The 22,743-nt window shown below is 45.7% G+C and overlaps 1 protein-coding gene across 4 annotated transcripts in view; it reads right to left on the bottom strand.

The window, feature by feature from the left end:
- Nucleotides 1-22,743, bottom strand: part of samd12 (sterile alpha motif domain containing 12) — a 69,428-nt gene that overhangs the window by 21,009 nt on the left and 25,676 nt on the right. For all 4 annotated transcript variants that reach the window (XM_042077320.1, XM_042077322.1, XM_042077323.1 and 1 more), the window contains one exon: nt 17,861-18,001. In XM_042077320.1, coding sequence (XP_041933254.1) covers nt 17,861-18,001 — 141 coding nt within the window. The remainder of the gene's footprint in view (nt 1-17,860; nt 18,002-22,743) is intronic.

Below are 22,743 nucleotides of genomic sequence, written 5' to 3'. Positions count from 1 at the left end.
CGGCCGGGTTATTGCTTTGTATTTCCCCTGAGCACTCAGCCTGCGTCTTCAGCCAAAGCTGCTGAGAGAGACAGACACGCTCCTCACACCAGACCAGAGTGGAATGAGCGAGAGAGACAGAGAAAGAGAGAGAGACACACACTCTCCTGACACCAGACTAGAGTGGAATGAGGGATAGAGAGAGAGAGAGAGAGAGAGAGACGCTCCTGACACCAGACTAGAGTGGAATAAGAGAGAGAGAAAAGAAAGAGAGAGAGAGAAAGAGAGAGAGAGAGAGAGAGAGAGAGAGAGAGACGCTTCTGACACCAGACTAGAATGGAATAAGAGAGAGAGAAAAGAAAGAGAGAGAGAGAAAGAGAGAGAGAGACACACTCTCCTGACACCAGACTGGAATGAGAGAGAGAGAGAAGAGAAAGAGAGAGAGAGAGAGAGAGAGGGAGAAAGAGAGAGAGAAAGAGAGAGAGATGCTCCTGACATCAGATTAAAGTGGAATGAGAGAAAGGGAGAGAGAGAGAGAGAAAAATAGAGAGAAAAAAAGATGGGGAGTGTAGAGAGAGTTGGGTAATGTTAAACGATGAGGAGAGTAACAGATTTTTGTGCAAAAATGAAAGGTGGATATAGACAGAATAAGATAGGGACAGAGAGAGAAAGACAAAGAAAAAGTGAAGGAAATCGTTGTTGTTTGATAGTGTTGGCATCATAAGGACATAGGAATCACTTGAATGAGAGTTATACAAAAGGACAAAAGGACAAACACACACATCGATTTAAACCGAATGCAAGGACTCACACTGCATAGATAATCAACATACATGCACGCACAATCCCAGCCACACACACATGAAAGCAGCCTTGAACACACACACACACATACCACACATCTGTAATGGAATTTTAAATGTACCCAGCCCATTTTTCATGCATGGAAGTGATAGAAATGTTCTAATTTGGAAACGAATAGGGCACAGGGAAAATTGTGCACAGTGCTGTGTATGGCACTGTAATAGCCTTAATCCCCTCTCTCTCTCCCCCTTTCTCTCTCTCTCTCTCCTTTCTCACACTTCTTCCTCTCCCTCATTTCTTCCTCCCTTCATTTTCCTCACATTCCTTACACTCTCCATTCCATATCTCTAGGTCACTCTGTCTCTTTCCTGTTGTCTTCCTTTTCTCCTTCTCTCTCTTTCTCATTTCCACTTGGCTAGAGAGAGCTGACTGCTGGAGTTGCTCCTGTGGAGGCTGCCATCATAGAAATGCTACACACTAGGCCCATTTTAGGCAAAAAGGATTAGTAAGGAAAGCGTACAAAAAGGCAAAGGAGAGAATGATATAAAAAGAGAGATATGACACTGGTGAAGGTGCCACTAAGAAAGGGAGTGCTGTGATATGAGATTACCATGCCGCGCTCAGAGTAAAGTTTAAAAGATTGTAAAGACGTCACTTCTCTGAACCAATGAGGGAACTGAGAGTGGTCGAAGGAAATCGTGAAGCTTTCCGCATGTTGTTGAAAATATAACAATTCATTATAGAACCCCTGTTAACCTAATAAATCTGACTCCACTTAATATGGAAAAGTTTCAGTTTCAAGGTAATATTACCGGTAGGCTACTATCCATCGTGGGCTGATACCCACAACATTGCTATAAAAATGCCATCATCAGATTAATTAGACTCATTTTCTCCAGGGATAGTGTACAGAGGCCCTCCTCTGCCGATTAATTTGGGGGATACCAACACACAAGTAATGATCCTAGTGTGAAAGTTGGTCAGAGGCTACAGTGCTGACCCGGATCACTATCATCTAGAAACTAAAACACCTTACCAAAGCTACAGAGGGATCAGGGTGTGCTAAGGCTTTAGCTGTCTAATTCCAGACTACTAGTAAATCAGCGATCCATCGCAATACAATACAATGGACAGTTATTGTGGTAGCCTCCCACTTCCAATTGATTAGCCTCTATGGTGACGAGAACTAATTTTAGCCGTTCCTTGTAGCACACCGTAACCTAGGATATCTAAGAAACTCAAGAAGGCTATGCGGGACAGAGCTTAACAATTTATTTGTCAGGTATAAGTTACTCATCCACACATAAAAGAGTCCATCTAGAATGACTAATGTTAAGTTACAAATAGGCTAAAAGAATACTTTGAGAAATCATACAAAACAATCAGAGAATGAACATTGCCAGCTCAGAGGATGATGGCTACACACCAAAGTGGTGAGGAAGTTCTGTCTACAGAATGACTCTTAGAATAATGTGTCAACTTCCCTTAAATAGGCTACCTAGTTTGTGATTGATAGGGATCACATGGTGGGTTGTTGATGAAACTGAGACCATTGTTGTAGTGACCATCGAGTGAATCAATCAAGACATGACAATACATTTGATTACATTTCCTGGTCCAAGTTAACTTCTGTAGATAGATAGATATAGATATAGATAGATAGATAGAGAGATAGATAGATAGAGAGATAGATAGATAGATAGATAGATAGATAGAGAGATAGATAGATAGATAGATAGAGATAGATAGATAGATAGATAGATAGATAGATAGATACTTTATTGATCCCCAAGGGGGGGTCACAAGCACGTGACAGTAAGCCCTCTCTAGCTACAGGTACGTTTATGACCCTATGCGCCCCCTGCAGTGTTTGTAATGACCTTGCACTGGCTGCCCCGGGATGGCTCATTGTAATGACCTATTTGAGATATTTAATTAAGTAATATGTTGGTGGCAGATATCACCATTAGCTATGATTTGATTAGGTTCTATGAAGGGCTGCTACCAGTGTAATGCCGCTGACTTATACCAAGGATGGAGATGGAGACCAGACAAAGATTTTCTGAAGTCTGTAGGCTACTTATTGCATGTTCACTCACATCACAACACGTGATGTGAACTTCACAAATCACTCTTCTCAGCCTCTCACATGCATCCATGTCTCTTCTCCACACTCCAACCTCACTCTTGCCAACATTTATCTACCTATGCATTCACAACCAATAGCTCACATCATCCTCCAGACATACATACTTCATTATCTGATCTCTGCATCTGATTAATAAAAACATTCCTCTTGCTGTAACTTGCTGTTTGCACAAGCCTGGGCCATACCAGTATGTACACAGTGGATTTAACAGAGTGTGTTTGTGCTCCTCATCTCATTAGATTCATCATGTAGTTCTGAAGACCAGTCAGATGGCAGAAGATGCTTCATTATACACTCCATCATCTAATGACTTTTTGATCACATAAATCTCCTTTTTCTAAATTGTACTTCAGAAGGTTGACCTTGGTCAAGTAACTGGACCTGGGATTTGACTGTAGTTGGTTCCCGTAATGAAGAGTTGTTTCTAGAGCAGTAATAGGAGTTCTGGCAGTCAGTTTTATACGCTATTTTAAGCTGTGAAGAACTCTTCAGAGCTGCAGAGAACTTTTTTTTTGTGCTGACATACAGTTCTGCTTGTTGGAGAAGTTCTATGAAGAGCCTTTTAAAAAAATGGGAACACACACTCTCTCTTTCTCTCTCTCTCTCTCTCTCTCTCTCTCTCTCTCTCTCTCTATGGTCAATCAAGATGACGAGAAGCTTGGCAATTACTGCTAGGACTAGCTGTCATCGTAGCACAGCAAGTCAGTTTATTGAAGGAAGAAAAGGGAGCAAAAAAAGGCGTATTTGATCGGGCATCCCAGCAGCCAGTCAGATGCACTGTAACTGCTGCTGTATGCCAGGCTGAATCTTAAGTCAATGCTCAACGTGGAGCCTTCAAGGACCAGTGCTCCACTGCTTGCTTTCATTATGAATCACATTCATTAATGCCAATCTGATGATGGATTCCCCATTAGCGACTTATTGGGGTAACAGAGAGAGAGAGACAGAGAGAGAAAGGGAGAAAGGAGAAAGATACCAAGGCAGAGGGAGAGATAGAGAGGGAAAAGACAGAAAAGCAGGAGGGAACAGGACAGAGATATGGATAAAGAGGGGGAAAGAGAGAGAAAGAGAGAGGGAGGGAGAGAAAGAGAGAGATTAAAACAAAGCAAGGTGGCAGTGGTAGCTGTCTGACTCGTCTGAAGCTTACAGCAAAGCACACAAAGCAATGTACAGCCTCTCACACATAAATAAAGGCCTGAGGAAGATTTTCCCACTCTAGTGAGACAGGATGGCTAGTGTATGTGTGTGTGTGCGCGCGCGCGTGTGAGTGTGTGTATGCCTGTGTGTGTGATTTTGTGATTGTGTGTGTGTTTGTGTGTGTGTGTGTGTGTGTGTGTGTGTGTGTGTGTGGATCCAGACTTCTCACACACTGTCACTTCCCACCAGACAGTGAGTCATGGCTCAGGACATCTCTTCCTACGGACCCAATAACAACATGTGAGGGGAGAAAGCCTAAAATAGCTGAGGAGTGTTTACAAGGCCGGAGTGAATCCTCAGTCCAGAGCCTCTCAAACGGAACCCATAACAGCAGCTCATATAATCTAGCAGCAGTTCTCTGACCAGAGGGAGAGAGAGAGAGAGAGAGAGAGAGCGCAAGAGAGAAAGAGGAAATTAAAGAGAGAGAATAAGAGAGAAAGAGAAAGAATTTCATACCTATGCTTTAGACTCTTTTATTATCTCTGCGTGAATAGCATTGTCCTGAGGAGAACTAATTACATTAAATACACACTATTACCATAAAACATAGACTAAAGAGGACCCCTAATTTCAACAAAATATCCGCAGCATGCTCTCCCCCTCCCATTCTCCCTTTGTCTTCTGCATTCTGTCTCTCCTGCTCTCCACACTTCAGTTTCTCTCCCCATTGTCTGAGTGTAATTACGGGACAGTGCGCTCTGTAAATAAAACCAACCCATGAGCTCTTTTTATTTAATTCCTCAGTGTAATTAATTTGGGGGGGGGGGGGGGGGTTGCCTTTGCTGATAGTGCCATGTGCCTGACTTGCTGTGGCCGGGGAGTGGGTGGGGGTAGAGGATGGAGTGGTGTGTGTGTGTGTGTGTGTGGGGAGGGGTGGGTAGAGGAGGGGGTGGTATGTGTGTGTGTGTGGGGGGGGGGGGTGTAGAGGATGGGGTGGTATGTGTGAGTGTGTGTGTGGGGGGGGGGGGTAGAGGATGGGGTGGTATGTGTGTGTGTGTGTGACGAGGGCCTGCTGCGACCCCCACCTTAATAACATGGCTCTCCAGGTTTAATTAAAATAATGGAGAAAAAAAAGAAAAAAATGGAAATGAAGAAATGCCTTGAGTAAGGCTTACTGAGTCTGTGTGGGTGTATTTGTGTGTGTGTGTGTGTTGTGACTATATTATGAGAACAATTTGACAATCTGTGTGTATATAGTCAGCATAATTACAAGGTTGTGTGTGTGTGTGTGTGTGTGTGTGTGTGTGTGTGTGTGTGTGTGTGTGTAAGCAGTCCAACCATCCCACCGTGTCGGCCTTGACCCTGGTTGCAGATGTGACTGTCAGCTCACCCTGCGGTCCCCTCGACCCAGAAGAGGGCCCATAATTAGGTGGGGAATTATATAACTAATAAACACACGTCACAGCCGCTGCACGACACATGACCTCCCAACGGTGGGGGCTATATTTATCCCTGGTCTTAGGTCCGCGTGTAAAAGACCGAATGGGGGCATTAATTACAACGGTGAGTTTGGTGTGTGTGTGTGTGTGTGTGTGTGTGTGTCATCCCAGTCGGCACTGATACAGCCGTCTCTGAGGCTGCGGAGCGTGTGAATGGCTTGCGCGTCAGCTGCCAGCGTAAGGAGAGCGGTGTGGCGTGAGCCGTGCTGTCTGTCCAGTCCAGCGCTGTTCAGCTGCGGCTTTGAAGCCAAGCGCTGCACCCATCCCCACACGCTTGGTCAGCCAAAAACACTGCACTCATTGCACCTGCACACACTGATGCTAGTGCATGTTAATGAAATGAACACACACACACACACACACACACACACACACATGAATGTAAAGGTGCCAGCATGAACACACTCACATTCACACTCACACATACCCACACACACATCCACTACACACACACACAAGCACACAAACATACATTGACACAGGTATTCATATGGGCAAGCATTTTTCATTTTCAAAGCCATAGCAGCTTAACGATACAAATAGTAATGCATGGACAAGCAAGAGCAGGAAGCAAATCCAATCACACAGACCCCCCCCCCCCCCACACACACAGATCCCCACTCACACATGATGTGCATAAACACAGGGAGGCTGGGGATTTGATCATCCCATAAAGCACAGATGGAGCTGCGGCAAACATGCAGGTGTTTTTTCAGGCACGGGTAGCACTCGCCGATGACAAACTGCCCATTACCCGTCGATGCTATTTCTCCCTAAAAACCTTCCGACGCCACTAAACATCTCTCGCCACTTCGCGCAGAATCCAATCGAGTGCGACTGCGGCCATGCCAGTCATTTCAAATTCCTGACAATGGCTTATCGAAATCTATGGTAATACCAGTTATCCAGAGCCATTAACAACTGTCTCTGTCATCTTAGAGAACAGGCAGGGGTGGGTGGAGGCTCTATTGAGAGCAAAACACACAATGACTTCTTAGCAATCAGAAGTGATTCACTGACTTAATAAACTCCAGGCCAAGCCACAGAGACAACGGAGCCAAGATGGCTGTCACGTAACAGCATACCAGTATAAAGCATTCTATTACATAGAAACTACATAAAGGTCACTCCATGGTCACTAGCTATTGATTTGACATGCCCATTACTTCATGTTCCAAGTGTATCTATACCATATAAAGCAGGCATATCGCCCCTATGAGTGATACTAAATGACAGAAAGCTCTAATGTGAGAGCCAAAATGGCTGCCATGGCCCCATGGGACCTGGGGAAATGTGCAAAGAAACAGTTGCCAATGCCATATGCAGTGGACACTGAGGACACTTGGTGGGTGCAAAAGATGCTGCCTACTTCCTGTGCCCCTCTCTGCCCATCTATCAGCGGGCAGCGTCCTGCTGTGGGCAGTGGTACTCAACCATCTGGGCGTGAGGTGCGAGTCATCAACAATGACAGGTGAGGGAGAACAGCTGTCATCCAAGTCTCCTCTAGCAGAGCACTTCGCTGGTTTATTACACAGACGATAAGGCCAGAGAAATAAGAGAGAAAGAGAAAGAGAGAGAGAGAGTGTAAGAAAGAGAGAGAGTGTAAGAAAGAGGGAGAGTGTAAGAAAGAGAGTGTGTAAGAAAGAGAGAGAGAGTATAAAAAAGAGCGAGAGTGTAAGAAAGAGAGATAGATAGATAGATAGATAGATAGATAGATAGATAGAACACAGACAGATGGAGGGAGTGAGAGTGAGAAAAGGGAGACAGAGAGAATAGCCCTGCACTGAATACCACTGTGGCACTGTATCTTGCTGGATGAAATGCTAACTCTTTCTCTCTCTCTTGTAATTCATAGTGTTAAAGGGGAATACAAGTGAAAATGGGAGAAGAAAAGCAGTGTGGACAATTAGGCGTGGTAATTACATGGGAAATTGACTGTGTGGCTTCTGGACTGGTGCGAGTAGTCAGGAGTGTGTATGTGTGTGATTGTGTTTGTGTTTGTTTGTGTGTGTGATTGTGTTTGTGTTTGTGTGTGTGTGTGTGTGTGTGTGTGTGTGTGTGTGTGTGTGTGTGTGTGTGTGTGTGTATATGCGTGTGACAGAGGAGATGGAAGGGCAGGAGGCCAGGGAGCGAGAGACACATGGAGATAGAAAGAGAGAAGGAAAGAGAAAGGGAGAGAAGGGAAGAGAGAAGGACCCTCGGCCGCTGAATCAAAGGGCCCCGGAGAGATCAATCACCCAGAATAGCTAAAAGACCTTTCAATGAACCGCCTTTAATCTCCGCCACAACGCTACAATCAAGCTGAGGGTTCACGCCATCAAGGGGGCCCAAGGGTTTAATAACTACCCCTGTGAAGAGTGTAAATCTTTAATAGAGGGCAAGCTAAGCCAGCAGCCATTTCCCCCCCTCTCTCCCTCCCTCTCGTTCACTCGGTCTCCGTCCAACATACACACATGTGTTTGTATACATAATGTATACATGTATACAAGGAAGCGATAACTAACCACAACAGGGAAATGAACTAAAAAGATGACCGTGCTAAAGGAAATGGCTGAAGCAAACACAAAAGCAAACACACAAACACACACACACACAAGCACAGCGGCTGTTCTCTCAATAGGCTGCATAGTTTATTGCATGTGGCACCAGCACGTGTTGAATCACTAGACATGTACTCCACAGCACCTACCCCACTGTGATAACAGGTCAGTAAACACTATCACACATACATACAGTGCATGAGTAAATTAATATGCATACACATGCACCCACACCCACACACACACAAACTCTTACACACTCTCACTACACACACACACACACGCACACACCCAGACATACACACACACATACACACACTCACTCACACACTCTCATCCAACACCACACTACATGAAATTAAGCTCCTCAATACATGGGGTTAATTTGCATTTTAACCTCTCGCCAACTCTTGGGTGTAAATATTTATAATCTGATTAACAGTCAACCTCCGTGCTCTCTGCGGCGAAATGATGGGCTCAAAAAATAATCAACTCCTCATTACACTTTTACAAATACCACTTCATTATTGTGAGCCCGTGCGAATACGGGGACCCTGCTGAGCATCCGTTAATTGCTGTGCCACCAGCATGGGATGGTGCCGCGATCGGAGAGCGAGTCGCCCAATACAGACTCCTCAGTAGGCTCACTCAGTGGGACAGGGGTCAGTCTCTGGGATGCAGGCATATGGGGGTTTTGCAGAAAGATGCTAGATAGATAGATAGATAGATACTTTATTGATCCCCAAGGGGAAATTCAAGAAATAAGTGCTGGAGTGGAGAGATCATGTCAATCATCAAGATTGACAGCCAATATTAATGTATTTTTCAAGGATCTTTATGACTATGCATAGGATTTCTATGTATAACATTGTAACAAGTTTGTGTGCATTTGAGTGTGTGTGTGTGTGTGTGTGTGTGTGTGTGTGTGTGTGTGTGTGTGTTTGTATGTGTGTGTGTGTATGTATGTGTGTGTGTGTGTGTGTGTGTGTGTGTGTGTGTGTGTGTGTGTGTGTGTGTGTGTGTGTGTGTGTGTGTGTGTGCACTGAAGAGATATGTTGTTGTTTTTTTTCTGTTTGGTGATTGTATGTGTAAATGCCGGTGGTTGACTGAGTGAAAGCACCTGTGATTACAGCACCATTCAGCAAAAGGTGAGGAGGACTGACATGTCAAAATGTCTCTATCACTCTATCACTCTCTCTCTCTCTCCCTCTCTCTCTCTATTCTCTATCTCTATCCCCCCTCTCTTTCTCCATCAGACATTCACATTCACCATCTCCGGTTAGGCGCAGAGATCACAACAGTCACTTTTCATCACGTACACCATCCTGACATCAAGGAGCCACTGTGTCTTAGCAGCCAATTAAACAGCAAGCGCTGAGCCACGCCAATTAGATTTGATGATGAATTGTTGATTGGCGCAGCGGCTCCCTTCTGACGTGGAAAAACAGACTAGGAGGCGCGGCCGGATCACTCGCAATCGGCAGGGCGAACTCGGGTCAGTTGGGCCTCACTGGTGTCAAAAATCAGAACCGTCTCGGAAAAGATGGCCAGCGGCTAAAGTTGCAGATGAAATCAGGAGGGACTGGTCAGTGAGGCAACATAACGGCATGTCGAAAGAGAGTTATGGAATCAACATAATTTGCTTTGTCTGTAGCAAACGACTGCCAGGAAGGTTTTCAACTTCACTCAGAGACTGAGTTCATAACAGATGTATTTTTTGTTAACACAGAACTCAACAGAATTGGTAATGAAGAGATGGGATCTGACATGCTGGTGGTGTGCTGTAACTCTCAAACAGATGATGGCTAGCTGAAATAGACTGGCCAAGCTCAGGACCAAAATAACTGGACAATGTGATAAGGTGTCACCGTTTATGTGAAAGCATTATAAGTTGTCCCTGGCAACCACCAGAGTACTGCCCTTAGGAGGGGTAAGATCATTTTTATAAGGCCAGTCTGGATCCAGTACAAAGTCAGAGTGAGTGTACTTCAGAAATTAGTAAGGAAGCACACTTGTAGCCGCACTACCATGAACGAATGAAAGAATGAAAATGTTCATGAACATGTGCACTAATTTAGGGTCTAACTCTTGTGCAACTTTGTAGATCTGGTTGGTCCTGTAGAAAGCATGACATAAATAAAGTTAAAATGAAATGAATGTATGATGAGAGCATGGTTTGGATTAAACACCACAATTAAAGGACTGAACAATGGCTTCTTCCAGTGCAGTGGCCCAACATGTGGTGTAAATCACCATCTGCATAACATCACCGGCTCGGGGAATGCAAAGAAATTAAACATGCGCACAGAGTTTGCCGGGCTAAATATCATCAATCATGCATAACCTCCAGAAGAAACTCCTCTCGAATAATGGATATCTGTGGGGGGCTCCTATGGGGATCAGTGTCAACGACGCCATAAATCCATCCCAACCAAATAATCAGTGGTGACCTGGATTACATACATCATTTCCCTTGATCCGGGCTCCGACACACATCATTTCCTTTAACACCCTCTTCCTTCCTCCCTCCCACCCTCCCTCTGACTGCTAACAGTCATTGTAACATTCAATGATAATATGCTGTCGATTGAAGTGGAGATCTTTTAGTAGCTTTGATCAATATCATCCATTTAAGAAACAATGTCAAATCAGGGGGAAAAAAGACAGAACTTTCTAGAAATGTGGTGTGTAAAATCAAAGGGTGTGTGAAAAAGAAATTTTTGTCTAGAAAATGAACGTGTGTGTGTGTGTGTGTGTCCATATGTGAGTTGATGTATGTTTAATGTTGTTTATATGCACCCCTGTGAGCTTACTGTATGTTGTTGTCAGCATCTGCATGCATTACCTAAATGTGTCTGTGAAGCTAAATTGACAGAGTGTGGATGATACTGTGTGTATGTGAGTGAATGGGATTACACCCACTGTGTGTGTGTACATGAATGACATTGCCTGTGTGTATTATGTCCATGTGTATCTGTGTGTGTGTGTGTGTGTGTGTGTGCGTGCGTGTGCCTGTGCGTTTGTGAATGTGTGTGTGTGCATGTGTGTGTGTGCGCACGCACGCGTGTGTGTTTGTGTGCATTTATGTGTTTGTGTGTGTGTGTACATTTGTGTGTGTGTGGTGTGTGTGTGTGTGTGGTGTGTGTGTGTGTGTGTGTGTGGTGCATGCACCCTGGCGTGTGTGTGTGTGTTTGTGTGCATTTATGTGTGTGTGTGTGGTGCGTGTGTGTGTGGTGCATGCACCCTGGCGTGTGTGTGTGTGTGTTTGTGTGCATTTATGTGTGTGTGTGTGGTGCATGTGTGTATGTGTGTGGTGCATGCACCCTGGTGTGTGTGTGTGTTTGTGTGCATTTATGTGTGTTTGTGTGTGTGTGTGTGTGTGTGTGTGTGTGTGTGTGTGTGTGTGTGTGTGGTGCATGCACCCTGGCGTCTGAGCACTAGAGTGTCTGGGCAGCGGGGCTGGTAGAAGTAGGCTCTCTGGACGCTGGCAGACAGAGCGGAACCAGGCCGATGTCTTTTTAATGGGCTGCCTTGCAGCCTAAACTGATGAGTGCGGCTCCACGGGGCTGAGGGTGGGTGGCTGGGTTGGAGCAGGGGTGTGTGGGCAACCTGAAGCTTGCCTCGCTCGCTCTGGCCGTTCATTCTCCAACTCCAGTCTTAGACCCCACCCCCCCCCCCCCCAACCCACAGTCCACTCTCTAGCCGCCGCCTCCATTATCGACCCGCCGCGCAGTTTGGACAAATGGCTCGCCCACTGACTCCCCCACCCCCCCCCGACTCGCATTCTCCCTCCTCGCCATGACCACTCTGGAAATGGCCACACTGGAGAACGGCCGTGTGCTCCTTTAAGCGCTATTCACGGTTTGGTATTAGTCTTTAGGCTGTGGCTTGTCTATCTGTTGCACGCGCGTTGCACTCTTGTTTTTGAACGTCTGCCTGTCTGGATCCATTTCCATGTATTATTGAACCTGCGGAGAAAAACAGTCGATTCCACATTCTGCATTCCACACATGCACCACACACTTTCATTAAATGAACATCCAGTGTTGCGTAACACAAACAGTAACCTACGACCAATTCCCGCTAGATCAACTAAATCTTACGGGGACACTTATATAAGAAGAAGTCCACTGCACTCATCAGTTAATTATGATGTGAGTACGTTATCTAATGACCATTATTATGAGGAAAGGCCATCCATTCATCTGTAGCTGGATCCTAATGTCTATTTGTCCACATGCCAAAGTATGTTGAACAAAGAAAGACCGAAGGGAGTTTCTGGTCTCGCTCTCTAGCAGCCGCATATCAAGGGGTCTCACTGACATCTTTACGTTTCCAGATAAAGCCTTCTCATCTTAGAAAGGTATGTGAAGAGGCTGCCTTTTTTCAAAGTTGTCATTACAGAGCTCTAATGTTTGCTCGTTAATCTGTGACTCAAGGAAAAGAAGGAGGAGGAGGAGGAGGAGGAGGAGGAGGAGGAGGAGAAAAAAGGAGGAAGAGGAATACGGTGAGGAAGAGGAGGGGAAAGCAGATGAAGGTGATGAGAAAGAAGATGAGTTTTATTTATGCATAGGCAGGTGGGGGAAGCTCACGGCTCCTGCTGTTGCCTTGGTAGCGAAGCATGGCAGGCATCCAATAACGGGGCGCCACAGTCAGGGTGAGGAGCCATCACCTCTGGCACATGCAGTGGAGATGGGTGCATGATCAGCCCTGTGTGTGTGTGTGTGTACGTACGTGTGTGTGTGTGTGTGTGTGTACGTACGTGTGTGTTTGTGTGTGTCTGTGTGTGTGTGTGTGTACGTGTGTGTGTACTTGTGTGTGTGTGTATATATGTGTGTGTGTGTGTGTGTCTTTGCATATCTTTAATTCCCTCCTCGTGTGTGTTCTCTTTCTGGAACATTCTCCTCGGCTTCATTAAGCGACACAAGCATGCCTCGCACATGCCTCGCTAACCCTCTCTCCTACTGTATGTCCTTGAGACAGAGAGAAAGAGAAAAGAGAAAGAGAAAGAGAGAGAGATGGAAGGAGCAAGAGAAGGAAAGGAGGAGAGAAAAATAGCACTAGGGCAAATGGGTTGGCTAGTGGCGAAGACCCTTCATCGTATTCTCGTTGTTGCCTTCTTGTTCTGCACTTGTTTAGTTGTTGTTGTTGTTGTTGTTGTTGCTGCTGTGATAGTTTTTTTTTTTTGGTCCTTGTTCTTTTCCCCGACTCCATCTCGATGCAGCACACCGCCTCTGACCTTGGCATTCACAAGGCCTTTTCTCTCGCCGACTAACAACAGGGAGGCTACGTGGAGAGAACAAAACCGGCCGACTGCCATCCCCTCACCAACGAGCCATCCGGGCGGCCGGGCGCGCTCTAATTGGCAACCTCGACGAGGAAGCGAGGCACTTCCTTAAATGTCATGGAGACGTTTCGCCCTCTGGGCTCTTAAGGGATGGCTACGACACCAAGACCCGCCGTGTTTGGAAGGAGGGTATTTTTGTACCTTGACCGAGCAAGTTAATGGAGCGATTAAGAAAGAGAGAGAGAGAAAGAGAGAGAGAAAGAGAGAGAGGGAGAGAGTGCATCATGATATTTCATCATCCAATTCTGGTGTCCCTGGGGAGAACAGTGACACATAAGACTCAGTCTTCCAACAGTCTTCCAGGGGGGAGAAAATATAATAAACCTGCAATTTGGCACATTTGTTATTTATGTGACCAATTTACCCATCAACCATGCGTGGAGGACACGGACACTCGCTACAGTTAGCCACGTGACACAGTTCTTAAGTACTTCCCCGTCACTTCTCCGCCATGGCCGAAATTTAAGTAATGGCTGATATTATGGCTCACTAGCTCCCGTTCTCATAATGACCCATAACCTTTTGTGATATGAGTCGGGAATAGATTCTCTAGTGTGCAAACCCATCTAATACATGGGGACCGCCTGAGCACTAAATTGGAGATGAGGTCTCCATTAAATGCAGTATTACCATGCGGCTTAAATTTATTAAGAAATTAGATTAAAGCTATTTTCTCTTTTCTCTTCATTTTTTGCCTCTTTTTTGGCAAAAGCTTAATCACATACCGGACGCTATGGAGCGCAGATAGCGTCTCGGTGGGATCCCACCATTAGGCAGATTGGAGAAAAAAGTGAATTGAATCTTGGCAAGAGGGAGGGGAGTCCTCCACACTCTCTCTCTCTCTTTCTCTCACACACACACACACACACACACACACACACACACACACACACACACACACACACACACACACAGATAAATCAATTAATGTATCTGTAATAAATTAATGTATCTGCACATCATCTACCAGAGTTTCCTGTCCAGTGGCAGCACACAAACTTGTGGTCCTCCTAATTGCTGATGATTTCACAGTCCGGCTCCTGCAGTGGATGCTATGCTATGCCAAACAGATGCCCTTGCCTGAGCTGGACATGAGCAGGCATGACCACACATGACATCCAGTAAGCCTTCAAACACACACCACACACACACACACACACACACACACACACACACACACACACTTTCGAGCCTTGCTGTGATCTGCTAACCCAACCACATAGAGCAGGCAGGAAACAATGGGCTCAAGCAGGGCGGAGGAAATGACTCTCAACTGGTCTGAACAGGTCACCAGCCATTCAATGGACTCCCAATGGGTATTCAAGTCAAGCCACACAAAACAGCAGGCTAACTATTATGAGTGGTTTTGTATATATGTGTGTGTGTGTGTGTGTGTGTGTGTGTGTGTGTGTGTGTGTGTGCAGGTGAGACTATGTTTGTGTCTCTTCTATTTCTACTTGTGGTCCTGTTTCATTACTGTTATAAAAGTAAACACCTATTTTGGGCCATATACTGTTTATTTTATTTCTCTTTGTCTCTCTTTTTTCCTCATCTCAGCGGCAAGCTAATTAATGTATCCATGGCTACGACGCGGAGACGTCAGCTGAATCAAAAATGACCTTACTGAAATACATGTTCTGCCAAGCCATCTGTTCCACTAATTTAGCCGCAATGAAAAATAAGGAAGCAAATCACTGCCTTTGGGTGCATTTGATCATCTTGTCTCATACAAGATCCAAGATCAAACAACGCAGTTAACAGACTTGCTTTGTCTTTATTAAGTAAGATGAGTGGTGGTTAGTATTTAAATGGCTTGAATGTACATAGGATATGAGTTAAACCAGCCCTGTTGACTTGTCATGTTACTGATTGATGCGTCCCTAAATTCAGATGGATAAATGCTAATTGTGAAGACATATCCCAGTTTGACACAAGCTTATAAGGTCCAGGTGCCAAACCCTGAAGGGAGATCTACCCAGCCACACCCCTATAACTTAAACCTAATTTACCTACTCAGATCCCCTTAGGAGGGTCTGTACCGCCAGGTGTATCAGATCGCTGCTGAAACCCGCAGAAAGGCCCATGACCAGGATTCAGTATCCCGAAAGGAAACAGTTCAGTTATTCTGAACTGAATGTCCTGTAGGACATTTTTTCTCTGCATTTTCCCCATTCGGGGGTAGTATCTACGCATTTTACACACCCGAAGCAGTGGGCAGCCCTTGATCCTGTGCCAGGGGAGCAGTTGGGGGTCAGGTTTTTCGTGGATGCGGATGTGGCAGAGTGTTGTTCAATCGCTCCCATCACCCACATTTTTCAGTCAGGGATCGAACCGGCCACCCCTACGGTCACAAATCCAGTTCCCGAGTCAATGTACCTAACATGATAACCACTTCCTGCCAGGGTGGACAACAGAACAACATCCAGCGGTCCTCAACTCTCGCCCCTTGCTCTTCGTCATCCTCTCCAACCACAGCCAGCTGCCTTAAGAGTATGGATGGCACAGAGAGAGATAGAGAGAAAGAGAGATAGAGAGAAAGAGAGAGTCTCTCTCTCTCTCTCTCTCTCTCTCTTTCTCTCTATCTCTCTTTCTCTCTCTGTGAGGTCTCTGGATGGCACAGAGAGAGAGAAAGAGGAAAAGAGGCCGATGTTTGGCTTTTGTTGCCTGGCGCTGTGATAAAGAGAATAGTCTACTTCAGGCCGAACCCTGTGGCATCTCGGACGACTGGCGCCTAATTATTTTTCCCTCCCATGGCCCAGCGAGTTTTAAAGGTTAATTACTGTCCGTCTGGTAATGCTGCCTGCTCTTAGTAATTACTGCTCTGTCTTTCTCACACTCTTTCTATCCTTTTCCTCTTTCTCTCTTTCTTTATCTCTCTCTCTCTCTGTCTCTCCCCCATGGTGAGTGGGGCTCTTCTGTTGTCCCTGAGGAGCTCAGACACCCATGGCTGGAGTGAGACAGCCTCATGTGGCTCCCTCTCTCTCACTCATCTTCTGTCGTTCATTCTCTGTTTGCTCTCTCTCTCTCTCTCCCTCTCTCTGTGTCTTATCACTGTCAACAATCAGTCGATCGGTTTCTCTCTCACACACTGTCTTTCTGTGAGTCAGTTTCTCTTCACCTTTCTCCGATTCTCTGTCTCCCTGTCATTCTTTGTTCTTTGACTCAGTCTCTCTCTCTCTCTCTCTCTCTCTCTCTCTCTCTCTCTCCCCCCCTCTCTCTATCCCTCTCAATAATCAATCTTCTTCTCTCCTTCAGTCTTTCTGAGTTGGTTTCTCTCTACTTTCCCTTCTCTCTCTCTCTCTCTCTCTCTCTCTCTCTCTCTCCATCCCTCTGCCCCTGCAGTGTCAGCTAACAGCCTCGGTGTCCCTCTGGAAATCAGTCCTCTTTTCCTGTGCTGCTGGTCTGTCTGTCGTCTCCCATCGCGTCAGCCCAGGCAGGAGCAGGAGTGCCACGCAAGAGAGCCCCCCACCCCCCCCCACACCTTCTTCCGCTCCGTGCCTCGCCGCACGTCACCCGGGCCCAACATAAGCGGTCCTGGCAGGGAGGAGGGCAGCCGAGCAATGGGGAAGGGAAAAAAAGCAACAACAACAACGACTATCCTCCTCCTCCTCTTCCTCCTCGTTCACTCACTCACTCGTTTCCCTCTGCTCGTGTTCACTTGTTTGCTGTCTCTCCCTCTTGCTTTCTCTCTCCTCTACGTCTCCTCCGCTTTGCTGTCGTTGGGTTTTGGGTGACGGTTGTCTGCTGTCAGCTCATGTTCCTCTCACATCTTTCTCCTCTTTCCATCCTTTCTTCATTCCTCATCCTCTCTCTCTCTCTCTCTCTTCTCTCATCCTTCCTTTTCATTCAGGTCAGCCCTAGATGCCAAAATAGGCTGCCTCCCATGGTCACGATAAACGAGCCATTAAGTCCCACTGTGACTGTGATTGCCTCCAATTCTGCAGGTGCGCTAAATGACCGATGCATGTTGCTCGTGACCAGGTAATGGTAAGGTCAGGTTTAGAGGTTGTGGGCGATCATGAGGGCCCACTGTGTCTGTGTGGTGTGTCTCACTTGCCCTTTGTGTTCGCCATGTGTGTCTGTCCACAGGCATGTGTGTGCCTATGATGTGTATGTGTGAGTGCATGCATCCGTGTGTGTGTGTCTGTGTGCTAATGGGCAGGATGAAGTCTGTGAGAAGTTGAAGGGTGTGAGCAGCTATAAAGTGTAGTGTGTGTGTGTGTGTGTGTGTGTGTATTACCTTTTGGGAGCAGCTGTAGAGTGCAGTGTGTGTGTGTGTGTGTGTGTGTGTGTGTGTGTGTGTGTGTGTGTGTGTGTGTGTGTGTGTGTATTACCTTTTGTGAGCAGCTGTAGAGTGTGGTGGTGTGTGTGTGTGTGTGTGTGTGTGTGTGTGTGTGTGTGTTACCTTGTGTGAGTAGCTGTAGGGTGCGGACCTCCTCACGCACGCGCAGCTGCAGGACCTGCTGAAGGATGTGCTGCCTCTGGGCCTCCTGCATGATGCCCATCCGTTCCAGCTTCCTGTCCGTCAGCCTCATCAGAGCGCGGCCTACACACACACACACACACACACACACACACACACACACACACACACACACACATACATACACACACACACACACATACACACACACACACACACACACACACACACACACAAAGACAGTGCGAGGTGCGCTCATTAAAAAATAAAACTATCCAGCAGTTGTTTCTCTAATAACACTTTAGACTCATCATGTCAGGCTTACAGAACCAAACAGCAGCAGGAACAGCGTCAATAGAACAGAGGTCATTTGGCATCAGTAAGCGCAACCATCCTTTTATTCAATCAATGCTGGGAGACTCGCAAGGCCAAACACTGCACTTCCAATATAATCCTCTTCCAAAACACATCTTTATCTCCTTAATATAAACTGTTTACGGTGGCATAACACTTTAATATACACACTCAGCTGTGCATAGAGGCATAATACGTAATATACATACACTGTTGTCAGAGAATGTGCGAGTGTGGCAAAGATTTGTTTTGTTACAGCAATCACCACTCCCTAGCCTGGAAAATAGCTTCACACTAGGATTTTGCTTGCTAAACTCTCTCTATTTTAGAGGAATGAGAGAGAGCGAGAACTCCTCCACACAATAAAAAAACAACAAACAGGTTTCATCATTGTCTTAAATCTCTCTCTCTCTCTCTCTCTCTATTTTTCTCTGTCTGTGCTTTTCTTTCTGACCTTATTTTAAGGAGTGGAATTTGGGGAGTAATGGAAAAACAACTGCTAGTGATTATATTGTATTAGGTGGAGGCTAATTTCTCCCTTAGCTCATATCCTCAATTGATGAGAGAGTAAACAGCTCCTCTTGACTGACTCCAGACCTGGCTCTTGTTACCCCGGTACGAATTAGCCCAAGCTCAAATTTAACTAAGACTCTGGGAAACAACAACAACACTATAAGACGACAAACAAAAACAAGCAACAAGCAACCATTTCCAGACCCTGCTGGGATCTCCATAGGACAACATGCAGAGAGAAAGTGGGGGAGAGAGAGAGGAGAGAGAGAGAGAGAGAGAGAGAGAGAGAGAGAGAGAGAGAGAGAGAGAGAGGGAGAGGGAGAGGGAGAGAGAGAGAGAGAGAGAGAGAGAGATTCTCAGGGGTAAAAAAAGCCTATGGGCAATCACTAAAGAGTGGCATCTAATCAGGCATCTCATTTGCTGTCCTTGTTTTTCACAAAGAAACAAAATGTTTCATTCTAAAGATGCCGAGAAAGCATTGTAGAGGTAAACACAGACAGATAAACAAACCCATTTGCCAAACAAACCCTTTTGCAAAGCACTGACGTGAGAAGATGGAGGACTGAATAAGGAAGGAGTCAGAAAGACAGAAAGAGAGAGAGAGAGAGAGCGATCGAATTAGAAAATCTTTACATTGACTATTCTGGCACTCCATGGGTCCATCATCTGCATTGCAACAGTAACTTGTTCTAGTGTTTCTTGGAAACAACCGTGCCTATGACGTTGATTGACATCTGTTGCTCAATGCTTATGGGGAAGTAGTGTGGTGAAGAGTTTCACAAGAATGAGTCATTATTAGCTGGGAAAACATCACAGGATCATCATATGGTCTGAATTATACTTCTACAGTATGTGTCAGTATATGTGAGCTAAATTATATATGGATTGTCTATTTATTGTTTGTTTGCACTGTATTTTGTCTATGTTGTATATTGAATATATTGTGTGTACTGTTAAAGTGACACCATCGGCCAAAACCAAACTCCTTGTGCACACTAGCTCACTTGACCAAATAAACTTTGACTCTGATTCACATGCTACAGCACTATAGCAGCTGTGGTCTGCAGCCAACACCAGCCCGCAGTCAGTCAGTCAGTCCCAACAGAAGTATCAAATTCAAATTCAAATTCAAATATGCTTTATTAGCACAACAAACCATATGATGCATTGCCAAAGCATTCACAGGAATAATAATAATTAAAGAAAATACAAATGCAAAATGATATAAACATGTACAAACATTACAAACAGTGTTACACTTCGTCACACACACACACACACACACACGCACACACACACACACAAACACACACACACACACACAGCACGTCACAACCATACAAGACCATTGTCTGTACACGTGCATAGGAAAACCAAGACAGGACAAAACAAAACAAAACAAACAGGAGACATGGTGTAACAGACTGGGGCTGGAGAGCAGTGTTGTGTTGAAGGGTGGAGATAGTGGGGTGATTATCTTAAGTAATGCCTTCTCTCAGGTTATGGAGTGATGACACATAACTGGCTGCCAGTATGCATGTGCTGGTGTCCTCACCCAAAACTACAGCAAGTTTGTTCTGTTCCTCCAGTTTTGTGAAGTTGGGAATGATGTTGTTTAAAATGGTGAAATTGTTTGTCTCTTTGGGACGGATATTTGTCACAGTGTAGCAAAAAGTGCACCTCTGACTCTACCTCCCCTTTCATACAGTGACCACATGTCCTTTGCTCTTTGGGCAGCCATGACTTCTTGTGCCTGCCTTTCTCTATGGCTAGACTGTGGTCACTCAGCCTGTACTTGGTGAGGATCTGTCTCTGCTTCGTATCTCTGACAGTGTGGAGATACTCTGCCAATTGATAGTCTTTTCGTATGCCAATGTAACATTCTAGTTTGTGTTTGTGTCTATTTTGTTTCTTTCTTCCAGTGTTCCAAATAAGAATTATTGTTGTTCTTCGTTGTTAATTTGGTTGATTCTGATTGGTGGTTGGGAAGCAGTGCTGGTCTGGACAATTTGTGGGTTAGGGGTTAGTGGGTTAGTTAAATCCAAGACCAACTGACATAGGGGACTGGGCTTAGGGCTGAGCTCTTGGGATTTAAGTGCTTTAAAATGTAGTGAATTTTGAGGGCTTAATTTTAGATGAATCCAGAATTTTAGTGATCGTTTTTGGATATTAATCAATAGTGGAAATCGGCCTAATTCTGCCCTGCTAGCATTTGTGGGTACTTTTCTTTGGATATGTAACAAATTTCTACAGAATTCAGCATCCAGGGCTTCTATTGGGTGTTTGTCCCATCTAGAGTAGTCGTGCTTACTGAGTGGACCCCATATTTCACTTCCATAATGTGCGATTGGCAAAATGACTGTCATTTTCTCTCTCTCTCTCTCTCTCCTTCCCACCCATTCCAGATTCTGCCATGACTCACTGGCTTTTGAATCCACTATTCAGAACCACAATTATCATGAATGCCTTTGATTCAGACAACAAGTACTAAACAACAACGTTCTACCGTGGCCTGACAGAGGAGAGGAGAGCAGATGAAAGGATAGAGTCAGAGAAAAGAGGAGAGGGGAGAGAGAGGAGGAGCAGATGATGGGAGGCAGAGAGACACAGGGAGATGAGAGGTGAGGAGAAAAAGAAGAGATAAGGAGAGAAGAGGAGCGCACGCACAGTGTGGACGGTGACAAAAGCGACCAGGGAGCGCTGGTGACTTGCGCTGTCTCACAATGGGGCCTCTGTGATGTGTGTTCCTTGAATTTCCCCTTGGGGATCAATAAAGTATCTATCTATCTATCTATCTATCTATCTATCTATCTATCTATCTACTCTTTGAAAGTGGTTAGGCTGTGTGTGTGTGTGTGTGTGTGTGTGTGTGTGTGTGTGTGTGTTTGGTGGTGAGGGCTGGGATTTGCTTTCAAGACAACAGAAGTGCCACTTCTTAGATGCCTGGATCAATCCAAAATGCAGGCAACTGAACACAACTCTATGAGCAGAGCAGCCGAAAGACTGAAGCAGTCTCTTCTCACCCTCCCTCCCTCCCTCCTTATCTCTCTCTCTCTCTCTCTCTCTCTCTCTCTCTCTCTCTCTCTCTCCCTCTCTCTCTATTTCTATCACTTTCTTATCCATAATTGAAGCAGCCTTGCTATGTATAGGCTGCACAATTATTTTCCAATGCACCTTCTGGGCAAACAAAAGCTTTCAAGTTTAGAAGCTTTCCTCACTGTACGTCTGCTTGTTTCCCCTTCCAAAACTGCTTGATGTATGCGCGCGCAACCTAATCGACTGATCCTCCACATGTTTATGCACAAGAGCCTAATTAGAGCGAGGAAAGGAGGCTCTCTATCTAGGCTTTGACAGAGCCGGCGACGCGAGCCGAGGAACGCAGTGCCGAGCTATTTCCTCTTTGCATATGCAGATCGATACGGGTATTAGCGCCTGGGCCTCTTTTAATAAGATGCTCGCTCGAGCCACTCTGCATGCCTGAAAGAGCAACTCAAGAGGGATAGAGAGAAGAGAGAGAGAGAGAGAGAGAGAGAGAGAGAGAGAGAGAGAGAGAACAGACAATGCCAGAGAGGCACGAGGCACCAAGGACTCCTAGCACACCTTCTTTGCAAATAGAAAGGGCTGGGGCAAGGCGGTGGGCTGAGGAGGCCATAAGGGCCTTGAGAAGGAAACGACTTTTAAATATCACTAAATGAGTGTTGGCCGAGAGAGAAAGACGTCCTTCATGTTTACTACCCCTCCCTACCCCCCCCCCCCCCCCCCCCCCCCCCCCATATTAAGGCCAAGACAGCAGAGGGAACTCTTTGGCCTTCCTCTGGTCTGTTTTTCAGTGAAAGGCTGTTCTCTTCCTCCCTTTCTTTCTCTCTACTCTCTCTATCTTTCTCTCTATCTCTCACTCTCTTGCTTCACAGTGACTGGAGCACTGCCAGGCTACAAGGCTAACATCATCAATACTCTTCTTTTTCTCGTCCTCCTTTTTGCATTTGCTTCTGTTCCCC

Source organism: Alosa sapidissima, chromosome 21 (assembly GCF_018492685.1).
Source record: "Alosa sapidissima isolate fAloSap1 chromosome 21, fAloSap1.pri, whole genome shotgun sequence".
Taxonomy (NCBI): domain Eukaryota; kingdom Metazoa; phylum Chordata; class Actinopteri; order Clupeiformes; family Clupeidae; genus Alosa; species Alosa sapidissima.
The sequence above is the reverse complement of the archived record's forward strand: the minus strand, read 5'-3'. Positions and strand labels throughout refer to the sequence as shown.